A 12,866-nucleotide genomic window follows, 5' to 3' on the forward strand; every position below is an offset into this window, starting at 1 on the left:
GGATAAATGTGTGTCTGTCTGTCTGTGTATGTGTGAGCAGACATGCATTTGTATGCATGTGTGTTACTCCACTTCACTTTGCAGGTTTCGGTTTACAGGACCTCTGGTGGACGATCAGTCTGTCTGGAAGAAAAGTACACCCACAAATATCACATGGAACTAGCTGGGCTTGGGCACTGGTCCAGGCAGCCTCATTTAGAGCATCAAGATCATAGAAACCTTTGGCTGGAAAATTAGAAAAAGAAAGTATCAGCTTTCATTCTGGAGACCCACATTCAACTCTTTATGGAAAATATTTTCAGGAAATACCTGTTGACTGAGCCTTTCAGTTTAAGCAAAACATATTGCTTTTGCAAATGAAAAAGAAAAGAAAGAAGCAAAAGAGTAAAAAGTATATTAAAAAGGCTGTTTTCTGTCCCAAGGGTTGAATTAAATTAACTTCAAACTGAATAATTTTGTATTGTATGAGAGTACAGAGAAAACATCATGCTGTGTGTTATGATCTGCATTCTCAGATAATTATTAACATCTTTGCATACGTACTATTATCAGCAAATTCACTTTTTGGCTTTGCTTCAAGCTCTGTTTAACAAGCATGTGTTATCTGACCATGGTTATGGGTGGGAGCATATCATACTTGAGAATAGGCTCTTTGTACTGCTCTGGACAAGGGGCCCAATTTTCTTCCTGTTAAAGTCTATGTGAGTTATACTAAAAAGTGGAGTAAATCTTAGATAAGCCTAAAACCTTACAGACAAAAACTACAGTACTTTAAAGCCACAACTTCCTGTGAAGTCATTGCAGTGATGCATCTATTGTCATCTAAACACTAATCCAGCCCTACCCTCAGTTATTTTCCACTGCGGGAAGAATGACTGCTCTGAAAATTCGGAAGCATTCTTCAAACAGTCAGATGTGTTTTCAAGATTTAATTTGGGTAAAAAAAATAGTCTTGTTTACTTTCATCTTGAAATGGACTTTCCTTTTGAAATGGATTTTCACATAGTGTCGTTTCAAACTGATTTGCAAAAAGGCCAGGCAGGTTGCTTAATACCTGGATTTAGATCTTAAGGATTTTCATTTGAAGTGCATGCAGAAAAAAGTCTACAAAGTCTACATGGCTCAAATTAAATACGTATTTGCTTCACCCTTCTTATTTGGTATGACAATATAGAAAAAGATTTTAAAATCTGGTTTTTTTCTTTGAACTGTTAGCAGTGGACAATTTTTGAAAGAAAAGGATTTTTGCATTTAAAAATATTCCATGGTTTCTGTCATTGGCACATGATAGAGCTCTTCATTAAAGGCCCATACAATTTTAATATGAATCATATCCAATGGTTCACATAACCACAATAAGCCTTAGATCTCTTAATATGCCTGTTCCTAATGTTCTTTTTGTTAGAAGAGTAACCAAGTAGTGTTTCTTTTCTTGGCTGAGACAAATATCCCCTCTGCTTGCAGGAAATGAATGTGTATTTTCTGTACTTTGGAAAGTTTATGGAATATTAAAAAAAAAAAAAAAGGAGAGGGAGAAAGAGAGATTACTTTCTCTTTGCAGGCATGTGTTAGGCATTCCACAAACAAAACACTGTGTAATGAAGGCAGTGGTTGTCTTCCCGTGACACTTGAGTTTTCAGAAAAAGATTTATGTAAGTTATAAAAAGTTTTATGTAAGCAGTTAATATTTCTGAGCTTTTTTTGAACATTGTCTATTTCATTCAACAACGGGGTAATCCCTCCCCCCTGAGCTAAGAAACTGTGAGACATGCAGTACATGCATGTGGTCTGAAGGTCAGTTATAGCATTTACCACATGATCAAGAGTAAGTCTTATGGAAAAAGAGCAACACTGAGATTATTTTCTCAAAGCCAGGAATATGAGGCAGCTGCAGGGGGAACAACAGTTTTAGCTCAAGCTACAGAACTGATCAGGCTTGCATCAGCAGGCATTTAGGGACAGATGCTGGAAGCAGGTCAGTATCCCCAGAGGAACTGTGGGCACACACCTCACAGGAGATTGGAGGCGCCTGTGATATGACTCATTGAGTAAATGAGACAACTTTCTGATTCATATCTGGGAGCCTTCTGCTAGATTGTTTTCTCAAAGAGTGGTTGTCTTTCCACTTTCACTCCTTCAAAATAAGAATAGTGTATTTCAAAATAACCTGATTTGCCTTTTTGCATCCCCCTCTTTCACATGGAATTCTCATTTTCTCCATCTGTTTTACCACACAATGTGTAATAATTAAAAAGTGCTTAACATCTTAAAAGGCAAATACAATGAAGATGTCTTTTGAACACATCTTTTACTGCAGATTCAAGTATGCCACTTGGCATCTGTTAACCAAGTTCCGGTTTTATATTAATTCACTTTAATTAACTTTGATTATTATTTTGAACATCTGGTTAGCGTTCTCAGTGATCCTACTCTCTCCAGCATGTCTTCTGAGGACATATTTCTTTGTACTGCTGTAAACTGATCTAGTGTACGACTCTTTTACAAGTGACTTGTAGGAGACTTTGTCTACTTTTCCAGACATTTTGGGAAGCTGAGGGAAATTGTGGGGAATTTAAAAAAAAAGTGTGTGTGAATTAAATGCCTGTGAGGAAGTGGTCCAAACTTGGCCCAAAGTAGCTCAGACCAGCTGGCAGGGCCAGGGAAAGCATCCAGCAAGAAAGATGAAATAACTTTATGTGGGAAGTCCTGGAAACAGCTTCCAGGCAAAGCATGGATAGGAATTCCTTTACATCCTAGAGTGAACATACGACCCTCAGATACATTTGACAGCCCATCTGTGGGGATGCTGGGGATCATCAGTGTTCATTGACTTGAAGAAGTGGATTCTTAGGAAACAGAACCCACAGCACAAACATGTAAAATTGGCAAAAATTAATTGTTTACTTTGTACTACATATATATTTTTCTCCACTGAGTTTATATTACAGTGTCTCAAAATGAAAGCTTCTCAGACTTGTAAATAAAAAGGGATCAATACGGGCTGTTGACTGTAGAAGAATCTGGCTGAAGTATCTACACCTATGTTGCCTGAGGGTATTTTATTTTAATGATTCTGTGTCATGTCTGCATGTTATTTTTGGATGTTTTTGCTCGTTTTAAGACATGCCTGTGTTAAAAGAAGTCAAAAAGTAGTAGTGTAGCTGTGAAGCAGGTTGCTAATCTATTTGTGTTTTGATTCAGGACACATTGGCACATAGAGGGGAATGTCCTAGGAGCCATGTTCCACAGATTATGACTACTTTTACTTTCAAGACTTTATTATTATTTTTAAGGTTTCCTTCTGTGAAGCAGAAGAAAAGCTTAAAACAAGATCTTGACAGTAAACTGGAGAACAAAGTACTTGCAAACTGTTTACCTATTGCTTTAAAATATTTTTTTAATTCCTCACACTTTTTTGCTCATCTCTCTTAATTTGGTCTGTAGCTTACCTTGCACAGTTCTGACTTCAGGTTTTTTGGGTTCTGGCCTTCTCAAGGGCTTGGGAAGGTTTTCATTCTCCTGGTGCCATTTTTTCAGGCATTGTGGCTCATGTATACTAATAGATTTTGTTCCATACTCACGGCCACATATGTAGCAAATCACTGTTGGTGGCCGTCTTATCACTTTTGCCTGCAAATAACAACCATGAAGAAGAATAAACATTGTTTTCAATATTCATTTTGAATCAGAATGACTTTGTATGAAAGCAATCATGTAGATAAGGAATGTGTTATCTGTGAAATCTGTGTAACTGGTTTTTTCAGTCTGGTATTGTTGGGAATGAGTCCTGAGGCTTGTAAGAGATACTGCCTCATTAAGTGGGCACCTGGAACAGGCAGGTTTCTTATGCAGATGCTGGGATGACTGATGGGTGTGACTAATCTATACTTAGCTGTGTTAAGTTTCCTCTCTTTTATTTTCATACCTGCAAGTTCATGAAAATGCAAAGTCTTCACATGCAGAAACAACACCTCTGCTTCATCAGGTTGCAATGCAACATCCATCTTAAATGGCTGAAGCCATTTTTTACTTACAAAGCAGACGTAAAATGGAAAGCAGCAACAGAAGCTTCATCTGCTGAACTCTTGATGTCTAGTACAATAACAGAAAGACTCCATCTTCTACCAGAACACAGCTCAAAGCGCTGTGTCCAGCCTTAGTATCTCTCTTAAGCAGGACAGTGAGGGCAGCACTCCCAAGAGATGATTGTGGATCTTTACATCACTTTTGACAGAGATTAGTTATCTGGTGGAATTCTTGGCCTTCAAAGATTAAAACCAAGCCAGGATATTTCAGGATGAGGGGCAAAAAAGAAACTGCTGCTTGTTTATCCCAAAGGCCTTAGTGTGAACCTTGCCAGTGACTGCAGCAAGGGCAGAACTGGACTCTAAGCAAGTCATTGTTTCCACACTGAAGATCTGCTTTTGTTCTCAGAGGAAAACAGCTCAACAACAGAAGAAAAAGATTCCTAAACCCCAAACCTCACAAATACATAATCTAAGGCTGAAAAATGTATAATTACTGTGGTATTGCAGATTATGGACTCAGCTGTGTCCTTAGGCGTGTCTTGGGCTACGCGTGGTGTCAGTACCAGCCGTGCTCAGGAAGTAGGATAAAAACATGCTGCAGAGAAGAACTCTGAGGCACACAGATGGGTCTCACAACTGCCAGCACTTCCTACACTTCTGACTGCAGAATACCAGTAAGAGATGAGTTATCCCTGCCCTACTCAAGTTAGACGGACAGCCATGCCAGACCAAATACAGGAAACCTTTCTCACTCAAACAAGAGTAGTGGGGGTTTCATTTTTTCCTCTGCTGCTGTGTAAGACAAAGCATAACCTGTTCCCGTATTTATGACTCTTTCTGTCAGCCCATCAATGTGTTCACGAAATTCTGGGCAGCTCTTCTTGTATTTATGTTACAGTCTGAAAATGTCATTAGTGAACAATCTGCATAAGATTGCCTTCCTGTATCACACATGTAATCTCACTTACATGAAAGAAATACTACTCTATAAAGTGTATTTTTTCTGGGAAAAGTTGGACTTCATCTGGAAAGCTCTCACAATGTCTTGCAACATAACATCCAAAGATGGGCTCTCCAAGGACATTTTCACATCCTCTTGACTTACAAATGGAATTTCCTTGCTATCTTTGATAACACAGTATTTTATATAAGCATATTTTCTAATATATAAAAATACAGCCTTCTTCTCCTATTTTTTTGATGAATACAACAACAGCTATTTTAAAAACATCTTATAACTTTTCATTATCAAATTTCAGTTACTTCTTTACTTCAAGTTGTGAGCTAGAACTTGTCTGATTTTAAAGTACGACTCTGGGTCCAGATACGAAGTCTTCTGAAGACACTGTATGTTTATTTGTAGGCTCTGGAGAATTTTAGATAAGGAAACTACAATCAAAACTCCTGAGGTCAGAGAACTCTTTTTAGTGTGCATGACTGCTGTGAGTATGGTTATACTATTTTAGAAATTTCTTTAAAAATGCTAGGTGTAACATCATTGGGAACACACTTTCCCCATGAGTTCTCATTAGCTGGGTTGCCACCATTCATTTAAATAGTTACTTATTGGCTACAAACTAGGAAAGACCAATTTGACTTATATTCAGATTGTAGGGACTCTTCTATGGTAACATAATAAGAAAAAGGAATCCTAGTGCAAATGCAGAAATCTTTTCAAGTAGAAATATCTGTCTTTTGCAATTGCCACAATTAAAACTGGTACAGAATCAACAGGAGAAAGCAGAATTAATTAAAAGAAATCAGATCACTCTTAGGATAGAATTATTTTTATTCCAGAAAAATACTGAGATTGACCCATCACCACACATACAATTATATACACAAATTTTTCTCTGCACACATGTTTAAAACCTGAAAGAGATTAGCCTAACAATTGGTAGTAACAGATTTTTCTTTTTTTAACTGTGGAATCCAAGATATGATAAGCTTTACTTGGAATTTTTGCAGCTGATGATATTTACCCTTCATTTCTTTTTGTTTTCAGTGTGTCTATCCCAAATGTAACATCTGGAGGCCTGCAGTTTGAAACTAAACTATTTTTGGAAACACCACAATTTTCCAACCCAAACTACTCACAGGCCAGTGGCTAGGCTGTCTGTTCACTGCTTTGTTTTCAACTTTCAAAAAGGGTTGTAGGGAAGGTCTGTTCCTGAGGATATGTGTTATTATAAAAATACCTACAAATACCTAACAGTGTAGTTAGGCTTTCCTCTGGTGTCTCAGTATTTTCTTTTTTACTCCAAGACTGCTAAGTATGTCTGCGTGACTATGAATGAAGTTATTTAGTTCAGAGGGCTATGCAACTATGTATTTTCAATAGACCTGACATTACTTAAGGTTAGCCCCAGGCTGCTGTTATGGTGTTACATGAGGTCAAATCCTTCCATACTGCACAAAGCTTTTTATTTCTTCTTAAGTACACACAATAAGACTGAATCCCAAACTTCCCTACATAAATATTTATCATCCAGGACTGCACACACCTCTTCCCTTCTTATTTGTTTAATTATCCATTTATTTTAATGGGAAGGGGGGGGCATCCTGCTCTGCTATGGAGCTCTTGTCATAGACTTGAACTGCCCATGGATTAGAGGCTCAGGAAAAGAATGGTGCAAGCACTTAGCAGCAGCAGTCTATTGTATGAAAGCAACCCTTTCCACACATTCCTCTCAGCCAAGTAAAAGACATTTAGCATAAGGATCACGGACAAGGTATATGGTTCTCATGATTATCCAAAGCTGTCACTCCACTTCACAGCCTACAACAGCACTCATGTTAGGATCATATGCCTTGAACAGCAAGGTAATTCTGCAAGATTATGCATACAATTAAAAATATTACTCCACTGGAAGCATGAAATATCCCATTTTGCTCCTGATGTGCTTTTTTTAAAATTGAGTACGTCAGTACAATGAATAGCGCATCCATGTACAAGCAAAGGAAGGAAGGACACAGTCATTCCCAATGATAACACTCAGTAAGCTTCATTCAAACCACCCATTCACTGTCCATTCTCATCTACCTTTCTATATTTGCAAATTTATTTGTCAGTATTCTCTAGGAAGGTATTGAAAACCACTGCAATGAGGCAAAAAAAGCTCATCATTGACTTTCCAAGTTCATTAGAATTATAGTGCACCTGAAGAAGCCTTCCCTTTACCAAGATGCTACATGGCTTTAGGCTAGAGCAAAATACAACATCAAAGCTCTTGCTACACAAATTTTCAAGACTTGCACTGTGTTAAAATGCATTACAATTCAGCAAAGGAACATCAGTGAAATCTTTTTAGGTAGTTAAGCAGATAAGAAGAAAACAGCAGATGGCAGCACCATCTAATAGGCTTTTAAGATCAGCATTATCTACTGTCAAAAACCCCATAACTCATATACATACAGCAAGTTATTGGTGCTCACTTACACATATCACATATTTTTGTCTATGACTTGCACTAAAACAGAGTCTGTGTTCTACAATAGAACACAGACTCCGTTTTAGTGCAAGTCTGAGTTTCAGTAGCTGCAGACACCACTTCCATTGTTTGGGGTATCACAGCAGAATCCAAAGCAGAATTTCTGAGCTGATGTGACCCTTGAGAGTCTCTAAGCAAATGCTGTTATTCTACACAGCCAGATGTGATTAACTCAGATGTGTTGATTGATTCTGAGAGCGAGGACAGGTACTGGAAGAGACAGCTTACAGAGGCTGTTCAGTCTCCACCTCTAAAGACATTTAATGCAGAACTGAGAAAGAGTTTGTCAGTAATGATACTGGCATACTTGATGCCACACTTGCTGAAGGGGAGAGAGTCCAGGGTGTACGGGCAGAGGCATACAGGGAGAAGTGCTTGCAGTTGAAAAGTTAAAATGCACTTTACATGATATATCACTAAATCAGTCAGAACTTTATTTTGAAAATAAGGAAAATCCAGGTTTTTCATTTAGGCCATCTTTCACTGCATAAATTTATTTAACAGTAGCACTAATTCTCTTAAATACATAAGGGCTGGGTGGTTTTTTTTCAGTTATTGCTTTCCTCTGATGTTCTGCCGAATCAGGACTTTAGGCAAGTACTTAAATAATTCACTGTCACAGTGAGTAAGTCTGTTAGATGAGACAGGGACTGCCCCAAATGCTTTCCAGCCAGGACCAAAACAGTAGCCATTTCACTCCACCACTAGTGTAGCACTATTTTTTAACAGTATTAATAAGCAGCTGAGTAGCTGGTAAAGTGAGCAAAATGAAAACCATATGCTGGAAAAAGAGGAAGACTTTAGTGGAGACACAGACCTTGACCGTGTTCATAATTAATCTGCAGTTATTCCATAAGCCTAATGCTTTTCCACATCCTTCAATGTGTGTTTTCCACACCTTTCAAAATGTTCAACAGGAAATGAGGGTTCTCTCACAGAGAATTTAAATCTACAGGAAAGTGGCTTCCTTTGACAGCTTCTTATAAATTGTCTGCAAGTCCTGAGGAACCCCTTGGATCACAGGACATTTCTTTCAATCTTCCCATCACATCTGTACCTTTAATGCATAATTCTGTACTAAAGAATAGACCTCAAGAGATGTAAAATCCATTATCTCTTCCTGAAAGTCATTGTTAATAATAAAGTCCTTCAAAGTCAATTACAAACTAAACTGTAAGCTGTACAGCCTCATTAGTTCTGCAACTGATGAACTCTAACTGCTTGAAAGTAAATGAGGAAACCTGTTGTTCACACAGAAGGAAGAACAGATTTTAACAGATTTCATTTTGGCTCTGCAGAGCTCACAGAAGTAAAAAGTGGCAATAATGTTGTTGTTCAACAAGTCAGCAGATGTGAGTGAATCCACAAGGGGAGCAGATACGTTGTGCAAGAGGGTAACATTTTTTACAGATCACTGTCAGTGCCAAACCACACTCTAAACTTTTTTTTTATGGGACCATAATTATAGAAAATTGCCCTCACCTTCTCTTTTATAATCTACAGAATTATGTGTGATAGATTAAACTCTCTGCTTCACACCCATGCCTTTCATTGAACAATCACCTTTAGAGCAATGACAGTTCTTTGGGAAAGAGCACAATGTAGTATAAACAGCACCACTTTTCCTACAACTATAAATGCAGCTGTGTAGCACTTTGAACTGCTTGTGGATAATGTACAATTTGCTGATAAAAGCAAATTTGCCAAATATATATCAATTTTCGAAAATGTATCAATCAGTGGCCTCATAGACCATAATAAATATATTCACCAAAATATATCAATTAGTGGCTTCATATAGCATAATAAAAAAGGGACTCCTGAAGTCTTTAGTCTCATGTGAGCTAGCGTAATGCTATTGTCTTAATTTTACTCAGCAGCTAGTAAACTGACATGTTACACACTTTGCCTTCTAAAGCATCTTAAGAAATGCTCTGCATAGCATTGCATTCCTTTGGTGACTGAGAGATCTAAATCCCATTTTCGAAAGTAATGTAGGCAATCAGGATTCCAGCCCACATTAAAAAAAAAAAAAAGAAAAAAAAAAGGCCATTTAATTTGGACACTGGGCCTAAATTTAGACAACTATCTTACAAAACTCCTGGCCAAAAGACAGCTTGTGCAGAAACAAATGCAAAAAAAAATATCCAATTTTCCAAAACTCTGTGTAGCTTTTGGATAATGTGAATCAGCGTCTTTATTCTTGGATCCTGAATCAAATTCAGTGGAAAAAAATGTGCAGTCTTATTTATTTTGTTGTTGTTATACCCAGAACTGCTGCCTTTGAACATGCAGTCCTCAGTAAACTGATGTTGCATGCCAAGATTAAGAATAACAGTAGAATATGAAAATCATGTTTTGAAGCACTTGCAGGACAATGAAACACTGCATTTCATGTTAACTCAAGAAAAATACCTAACATCTCCCAAAACATACGACATCCAAACCTTGCCTGATCTGCTCAATAGAATCTCCTAGGGAACTAAATCAAGCAATGGTCCCTCGTGAGGATATAACTCTTAAACTCTCAAAGATAACCCAATTACTCCCATTCAAAAGGAAAATCAAAATAAATAGGAATAAGTAGTTTCCCCTATTCCATTCCCAGTATTTCCCTTTTCTTTATCCTCTATTTAGCAGAGAAAAATTTGCATGCAGTTAAAAGCTGCTTCTGAAGAAAAGTGATTTTAAATTTGATGGCAAGCCAATCTCCCCTGTAATGCCAAGCATCAAGATGCATGCACACCCTTTCATACAGTACATGGTAAGCAATTTACCTGGTCTGATACAGCTGGTGCAGCCCTGCTCGTTCCTTGACGGGCCTCAGATGGATCACCATTTGCTGGGCCAGGTCCAGATCTTGGTGCTTTATCAGATTTACTAGCAGCAGCACTTGGTAGCCTCGCACTGCTGCCACCTCCTTTGCAGCACCTTTCATGCACAGGGAGATGGTCAGGAAAAAAGGTTCGGCCACACTTTCTACAGGGCACCAGCTGGGCTTGAGCACTATAATAAGCTGCTTCATTTTCATCTGCAAGTGTATAGGAACCAGAACCAGTAAGGACCTCAGGTTTCCTGGGCTCTGGCCTTCTAAGGTGCTTTGGTAGCTGATTGTTCTCAATACGCCACTTCTCTAGGCACTTAGGTTCATGTATAGCAATAGATTGTGACCCAAATTCTCTGCCACAGATATAGCATACCTTGAAGGGAGGTCTTCTTGGTGTTTGAGACATGTCTGAAGAATTTGACTGTTGTGATATTATTGCAGTGCCTGGTCACCTTTTCTGGGATTCAGATTCCTAGATGTACTACTTTGGGAAAAATTCTGGGAAGATCTGGAACATAAGATCGTGAAACTTGCTCTAAAGGCAAGGTGTTAGAGATAATAATAGGGGCTTCTTCAGCACTTGATAGACTACTACAAGTTTTGTTCACATTGTTTTTCTTGACATATGTTTCCATGAAGAGTATCACATTTCAGGAAACTTCTCTCTCTCCTACACATAAAGAGCTTGGGAAAGTCTGGTATTCAAAATGATTCTACATCTTCTTAATCCGTTTTCATGAGCCAAAATATATTAGGGACTTCAAAGCTGGAACACTGAACCTTATGCCTGCTTCAGTAGAGAAGGGGGTTTCTGTGTGTTATCCTTTTGTCTTTTGTTCTACACGACCCTGAAACAAATGAAATTAGTATAAATTAATAAATGCATTCTCTCTAGTTGAGGTTACCAACCACTGGTTTTATCACAAGGCACAATTAACCTTACTAATCTATTGTATTTTTAAATAGGAGATAAATAACATCAAATATATTCTTATCTGTAGTGATCAGCTGAACAATGTAAATCTGAAATTCTGGTCCCAGAGGACTGTAAAATCATGAAGGACATGAAATAAGATGGGTTTGCACAAACTGAAACTGATGACATGCAAGTGGTTTGGTGTATAACCAATATGCTTTATTTTCAGTTTCTGATAGAACTGGTATTTCTGACAGTCTTCAAAGTCAATACTTAAACATCATTTCCCTGTATCCAGAGACGTAAGAAAAAGTCTCTCAGTAGACAGATGTCAATGTCCAATCTACAAAGGGACAGTAAGAAAGGAAAGTGTTACCAGTCAATCTATTGGTTGAAAGAGATAATTTAGCCCCTTAATTCAGCACTTGTGGTGTCACAAACTCTCTGACCAGTCTTGATTGTCCTAGTACAAGAGTGATATTAATGAAACGGAGCAGGTTTCTTAATAAGGCTTACTGAGGTGCTTTGGGGGCTGACGTATGTGCTGGATGAGAGAGAAAGGACACTGCATTTGTTCAGTCTCCAGATATTACTAAATATGTTTCAGTTTTTCAATGTCCAGTCTACCCCTGTAAACAGATAAATTTGTGCTTTATCCCTTAAATGTTCATTTGTCACAGTATTTTGGGCTGGTACTCCAATGACTAGAAAATATAATTCAGACCATACACATGTACTGCAGAGGCTACTGTTTTAATTGCATGGTAAAATAAAAAAACAAACTAGCACATCACATAGATAGGTAACTGCCAAGGACAGTCTACTTCATCTGTGATAGAAGAAATATGTGGCTGAAGTCATCTTGCCCTTACTGAATATTCCAGACTTTATCTCAATCCTTCCAAACTTGTGGGGGATTCATAATACACAAACATATCCACACCGGCGGCCGTGGTGTCTTGGTTCACTTCCTTTGCTGCAACCTAGATGTTTTTACTGCTTTTTTGCCATGTCACCTTTCAAGACTCTGTTTCCACTCAACAGCCTTTTCACCCTCCTCTGTCCCACCTCTAAACCCATGGGCTGACTTTTACTATACCCAACTGCAATGACACAGTTTTGTCATTAATTTTGAGATGACAAACTTAAACTTTGTCTGTGTTACTAAGCAGCAACTGAGCTTATTCTAGTCTCTTACAAATATTCTAGGGGGTACCTTAAGTATGGGGGCAACAGTGAGAAAACAAGTTGTCATCAGGTTCATGTGAGTATCATCCTTTTGCCTAGCACACAAAGATGTTTAGATTGCTGCATTGACACTGCTTGCTTAAATACTTAAAAAGCTGGATATTTCTGGGACACTTGGGATACTTTCTTATTTTACAGATAATTCCTGTGAAGCTTGTATTTATTTGTAGGAAAACTGGAAAATGTGAAGATCATCAGACCCAGTCTGTGATTTGTGCTGGAACAAATCTGTGAGCAAGTATGTTGTAGCTAGCTGTTAAAAATAAAATTTTTGAGGACCATTATACTTGGTGCATTCAAAGCTAACACCTCATCCAAAACTGTATTAGATAACTGCAGTCAGCTGAAAAACAGGC

General features: G+C 38.0%; 1 protein-coding gene across 1 annotated transcript; it reads right to left on the reverse strand.

Moving 5' to 3' along the window:
- Nucleotides 1-3: 3 nt before the first annotated feature.
- On the reverse strand, nucleotides 4-10,981 carry LOC118699741 (zinc finger protein 474). Its single transcript, XM_036403881.1, is given in 4 exon segments — nucleotides 4-225; nucleotides 3,450-3,630; nucleotides 10,297-10,818; nucleotides 10,820-10,981. Coding segments are annotated over 4 exon segments (1,017 nt in total). The 3' UTR covers nucleotides 4-73.
- Between the last annotated feature and the right edge of the window lie 1,885 nt (nucleotides 10,982-12,866).

This window comes from Molothrus ater, chromosome Z (assembly GCF_012460135.2).
Source record: "Molothrus ater isolate BHLD 08-10-18 breed brown headed cowbird chromosome Z, BPBGC_Mater_1.1, whole genome shotgun sequence".
Classification (NCBI taxonomy): domain Eukaryota; kingdom Metazoa; phylum Chordata; class Aves; order Passeriformes; family Icteridae; genus Molothrus; species Molothrus ater.